Below are 5,149 nucleotides of genomic sequence, written 5' to 3'. Positions count from 1 at the left end.
ACGCTGCGGCCGCACTCAGACATTCAGGGACAAACTTTTTAGCGCTGCCCCGCAGTTTTATCAACTAAATAGCTTAATCGCTCAAGAGCTACATTATCTTTTTCAACAAGGAGCTGGTAGCATCATTGTTTCTAAAGGAATTAAAGCCACAGCTTTACTGTTAATAGAGAAACGCGGCAAAACGGTGGTAATTCATACATACACAGCCTCTCTCTCTCTCTCTCTCTCTCCTTGTCGTAAATTAACAGTTGATGAATTACACTTTTCTGAGAATAGAATATTGTGGAGATCGCTAAACTGCAAGCTAAGCGGTGTTTTCAGAAAGCAAGCGCGTTTATCCACAGTGGAGAGAGAGCGCGTGCATATGGTTGCCAGGTTAACAAAGATACATAGCACACTTAGCAGATATTTCCGTATTGCGCAAGTGTGAAGCTCTGTTTTGGAGATTACGTCTCTATATATCAGGCATCCCAGTTGTGTTCCTCTGCGGCCAGATTAAACCTTGTTGTAGCCTATATATGCTCTATTCATTCTTTTTTAGAAACCTCGCACTTTTCTACTCCATTTTAAACGTTGTAAAATTTTAAACAAATTAAGCGCGGTCCACTGCTGCACACGTGCCACGATATCGATACAGGGCCAGCTGTATCGATACTTGTATCGTCAAATCTCTGTGACGATACATCGTCGTATCGATATTTTGAACACAGCACTACTGAAGACTGGAGTAATGATGCTGAAAACTCCGCTTTGTCATCACAGGAATAAATTAAATTTTTCAATATATTAAAATAGGGAAGTTATTTTAAATTGTAATATTTCACAATATTGCAGCTTTTACTGTATTTGATCAAATAAATGCAGCCTTTGTGAACAAAAGAGACTTCTTTCAAAAACATACTGACCCTAAACTTTAGTGTATTTGGCCTAGGAGGCCCACATTTTGAGTCCAACAAAACGCCTTCATCGGTCCTGAAGTCTCTCAAACATTTTTACATATGTCTGTGAAGTACTGCAGCATCTTTACTGCATTATGGCATTGGCTATACAAATATGAGTTAACGAAACTCTTTACCACTGCGTTGATCACGCTTTTAATATTTTCTGCTCTTTTTAACATGCATATTTGTCTCTTTTCTTCTTCCTTCCTTCCTTCCTTCATTCATTTCTTTTTCACTCATTTCTCTCTTATGTTGTCCTGCCATTGTTATTGCTTTTTTTCCCTATATTTTTTTATTTCATTTTGACATTTATATACATATAATTTTTTGGGCGTCTTGGGTTCTCCCTCACTTTACTCCTCTTGGTTTGGTCCATCCTCTCAATCCACCTGTCCTCTCCGATATGATTGGTTTGATCCCCATCCCTAATTAGCATGGCAGGGTACTGATTTGATGCATAATCATGTGCTGGCTGATGTTGACCAATCGTGTGTGGATGCTGTGGGTTGCCGTAGCAGCGGATTTCCCTCTGATCATTCTGAAGACTCGGACTATGACAGTATATGGATAACTCACACTAACAGAATGGGTTCTATGTCCCGTAAGAGCTGCTGCTCGTATATACACATCAAAACTAAAACACCTTCTTTGTTTTATTTTGTTTACATTGAAAGTGGCAAGCTCTTTTTGAGTGTTTGGATATAAGCTTTGAAGTTAATATGTAAGGTTGGGAACATATTGAAGACATGGAAGGACATGAACGAGCAGGAAAGATAGTTTTATTGCTTTTTCTCCATGGCTTTCATAGGACAGAAGCGTTCACATTTAATAGTACCCCATCCTAAAATTCAGTTTCTGTACAATTCAGGATTATTATAGTTAACCTAACTGAAATAAAAATAAAAACTATTATAGACATTAAAAAAAAAAAAAAAAACTAAAAATGACAAACACATAGCAAAATTACTAAAACTAACCCAAATTCACATGAAAATGAAAAAAAATATATTTTTTTAAAAATAAAAACTATAATAGTATCTCAATTATACTGAAATCACACTGGTACTGGTAACATGTTACAGTTCAGTTTTTAATCTGTTAGTATTGTTAAACTTTTTTCAGGATCAAGGAAGGAGTCAGGGCCACATATGCTTTTTCCTGAAGAGGAGAAAATCATTGTGGAAGAGACAAAGAGCAATGGTCAAACCGTAATTGAAGAAAGGTTAGCTCTCAGATTTATGCATCCAATCCTATTTATTTACTATTTTTGTTATTAGGGCTGTCAGTTTAAACATTCATTTATCATGATTAACCCTATAATAATATTGCGAATTAAAAACGTGTAACATCTCAATAGTTGTTCACGATGATGATTTTATATGGATGTCTTTACAGGAGTCTGGTGGATACAGTTTATGCCTTAAGAGATGAGGTTCAAGAACTTAAGCAGGTCAGTCCACATGCCATGTACAAACATTTGTTTATGCTTAACGTGATGCCATGTTGAAAGTCAAAATCTGGTGCCGTGACCCGGATTCACTGATTTTACATCACCAGGACAACAAGAGAATGAAGCGCACTCTTGAAGAAGAACAAAAGGCACGGAAAGAGCTGGAGAAGATTGTCAGGAAAGTGTTAAAGAGTATGAACGACCCATCCTGGGATGAGACTAATTTGTGAGCCTGTGATGTGAGATCTGTGCATTTATAAATGAAAACGGCATCTGATAATTGTGTGCTGAGTGTAGTATCGGTCTTAACTCCTGACCAAAAATACTTGTAAATATTGTGACAAAACTGGACTTGATACCCGCAGTCACAGTATTATGCCTTTTAAACCTGATCGTTTTCTAGACTTCATGCATAACACACAATATAGACATTTAAAAAAAAAAAAAAAACTAAAAATGACAAAAACACATAGCAAAATTACTAAAACTAACCCAAATTCACATGAAAATGAAAAAAAAAATTTTTTTTTTTTTTAAATAAAAACTATAATAGTATCTCAATTATACTGAAATCACACTGGTACTGGTAACATGTTACAGTTCAGTTTTTAATCTGTTAGTATTGTTAAACTTTTTTCAGGATCAAGGAAGGAGTCAGGGCCACATATGCTTTTTCCTGAAGAGGAGAAAATCATTGTGGAAGAGACAAAGAGCAATGGTCAAACCGTAATTGAAGAAAGGTTAGCTCTCAGATTTATGCATCCAATCCTATTTATTTACTATTTTTGTTATTAGGGCTGTCAGTTTAAACATTCATTTATCATGATTAACCCTATAATAATATTGCGAATTAAAAACGTGTAACATCTCAATAGTTGTTCACGATGATGATTTTATATGGATGTCTTTACAGGAGTCTGGTGGATACAGTTTATGCCTTAAGAGATGAGGTTCAAGAACTTAAGCAGGTCAGTCCACATGCCATGTACAAACATTTGTTTATGCTTAACGTGATGCCATGTTGAAAGTCAAAATCTGGTGCCGTGACCCGGATTCACTGATTTTACATCACCAGGACAACAAGAGAATGAAGCGCACTCTTGAAGAAGAACAAAAGGCACGGAAAGAGCTGGAGAAGATTGTCAGGAAAGTGTTAAAGAGTATGAACGACCCATCCTGGGATGAGACTAATTTGTGAGCCTGTGATGTGAGATCTGTGCATTTATAAATGAAAACGGCATCTGATAATTGTGTGCTGAGTGTAGTATCGGTCTTAACTCCTGACCAAAAATACTTGTAAATATTGTGACAAAACTGGACTTGATACCCGCAGTCACAGTATTATGCCTTTTAAACCTGATCGTTTTCTAGACTTTTTTGTTTGCTAGTGCCAAGTATCTAGTTCAAGTTCATCTAGTTCATTTTCCAATATGCTAATGATAAAGAAATGTATTGAGCCTGGACATCATCAGAAACGTCTCTACAGGATCAGGTGTGGTCTGGCAAAGCTGCCAAAATAAATAGCAGGTTGATCATTTAGCTCACCTTCACAGATGTCATTGGTTCCTAGTCTAAAACTGGGAGTCTCAGGGATGATAGACACACTGTATCTACAAATGTTGCCAGGCCTGCATCACTGCCTGTGTCCTTTGACATTTTCAATCATTAGCCAATATGTTGAATAAGTGATGACATTCAATAGGATTTTTCCAATGGAAAACCTTGCAATACAATACTGGAGACAATTCCGAGGGAACTTGTCTTATTTTTATAGATTTTTTGGGGGGGATATCATTTCAATGTTGCTTTTACAATAACCTCAGTTTTAATTTTGTCCGGTTGCTCTTTTGCACCTTGAAGCTTGCATCTTTTTTTTACTTTTATTATGATCCTCTACACTAATTGTGTGCTCACAGACCTTTTTTGTTTTGTACAGAAATAATCCTTTATTGTATTTAATGCTCAGAAATGTGCCTTTTTGGAAAAAGAGATTTCCAGGATTTTGTCAGCATTTCTAGCTCTGTCAGCATTTCAAAGAACCTTTGTATGAAAAATGTATGCAAGAGTGATTTTAAATTAACACGGAATCTGTGGTTAGAATCCGACGGATTAATGTTGTCTGTCTAATTTATGTATTTAAATGAAATATTGTCTACTGCTAAAGGTGTATTGTGAAATTTCCAGATAACCATCTACTTTTTTCTTCCCAAAGCACTCTCTTTATCTTACTCTCTCTTTCTTGCTGACTGAATTAAATAAATACATATTCTTACTGTGACTCTTCGAATGGGATTTGTGTTTGTTTCATTCCTTTCTTGCGTCACTAAATTCATTCTTCTGTTGCCAGATCTGTCCTTGTATGATGACAATATCAACAATATCTAATGTATTGACAGTTAGGCAAGAAGTTCAAAAATAAATAATTAAAAGCAGTATTATTGTAAAATATTATTAGAATTTAAAATAACTTTATTTACATAATTAAAAAAAATAAATGTAATTTTATTTTATTTTTTGCTTAATAGTTTTGTGGAAACTGGTACTTTTTAGAATTCTTTGATGAATAGAAAGAAGAGCATTTATTTATTTTAGTCATTTAGCAGACGCTTTTATCCAAAGCGACTTACAAATGAGGACAATAAAAGCAGTCAAAACTAACAAAAGAGCAACAATATATAAGTGCAAATGACAAGTCTCGGTTAGCCTAACGCAGTACATGTAGCAAGGTGTATATATATATATATATATATACACATGT

The 5,149-nt window shown here is 35.2% G+C and overlaps 2 protein-coding genes across 6 annotated transcripts in view; both read left to right on the top strand.

Moving 5' to 3' along the window:
- The window catches only part of LOC107718510 (rho guanine nucleotide exchange factor 7-like), a 23,487-nt gene extending 20,699 nt beyond the window's left edge, over window positions 1-2,788 (top strand). For 3 of the 5 annotated variants that reach the window (XM_016525621.1, XM_016525615.1, XM_016525626.1), the window contains 4 exons: window positions 1,375-1,542; window positions 2,064-2,163; window positions 2,337-2,391; window positions 2,499-2,788. In XM_016525621.1, the coding sequence (XP_016381107.1) occupies window positions 1,375-1,542; window positions 2,064-2,163; window positions 2,337-2,391; window positions 2,499-2,621 (446 nt within the window). In that variant the 3' untranslated portion in view covers window positions 2,622-2,788. The remainder of the gene's footprint in view (window positions 1-1,374; window positions 1,543-2,063; window positions 2,164-2,336; window positions 2,392-2,498) is intronic. The other 2 variants (XM_016525632.1, XM_016525638.1) reach the window with 1 other exon arrangement.
- A 158-nt stretch (window positions 2,789-2,946) lies between these two features.
- Window positions 2,947-4,683, top strand: LOC107718920 (rho guanine nucleotide exchange factor 7-like). The gene is made up of 3 exons (XM_016526169.1): window positions 2,947-3,131; window positions 3,305-3,359; window positions 3,467-4,683. The coding sequence occupies exons 1-3, from the start codon at window positions 3,058-3,060 to the stop codon at window positions 3,587-3,589; spliced, it is 252 nt and encodes an 83-aa protein (XP_016381655.1). The 5' UTR covers window positions 2,947-3,057; the 3' UTR covers window positions 3,590-4,683.
- Window positions 4,684-5,149: the final 466 nt, after the last annotated feature.

This window comes from Sinocyclocheilus rhinocerous, unplaced genomic scaffold (genome assembly GCF_001515625.1).
Source record: "Sinocyclocheilus rhinocerous isolate Xijiao unplaced genomic scaffold, SAMN03320098_v1.1 scaffold1334, whole genome shotgun sequence".
NCBI classification, from domain to species: Eukaryota; Metazoa; Chordata; class Actinopteri; order Cypriniformes; family Cyprinidae; genus Sinocyclocheilus; species Sinocyclocheilus rhinocerous.
Note: the sequence above shows the minus strand (reverse complement) of the source record. Positions and strands in the feature narration are given on the sequence as shown.

Coding starts and splice junctions, on each gene's coding strand:
- LOC107718920 (XM_016526169.1), top strand. CDS start 3,058: ATGCTTTTTCCTGAAGAGGAGAAAATCATTGTGGAAGAGACAAAGAGC. Junction 3,132..3,304: donor CAAACCGTAATTGAAGAAAG/GTTAGCTCTCAG, acceptor ATGTCTTTACAG/GAGTCTGGTGGATACAGTTT. Junction 3,360..3,466: donor AGGTTCAAGAACTTAAGCAG/GTCAGTCCACAT, acceptor TTACATCACCAG/GACAACAAGAGAATGAAGCG.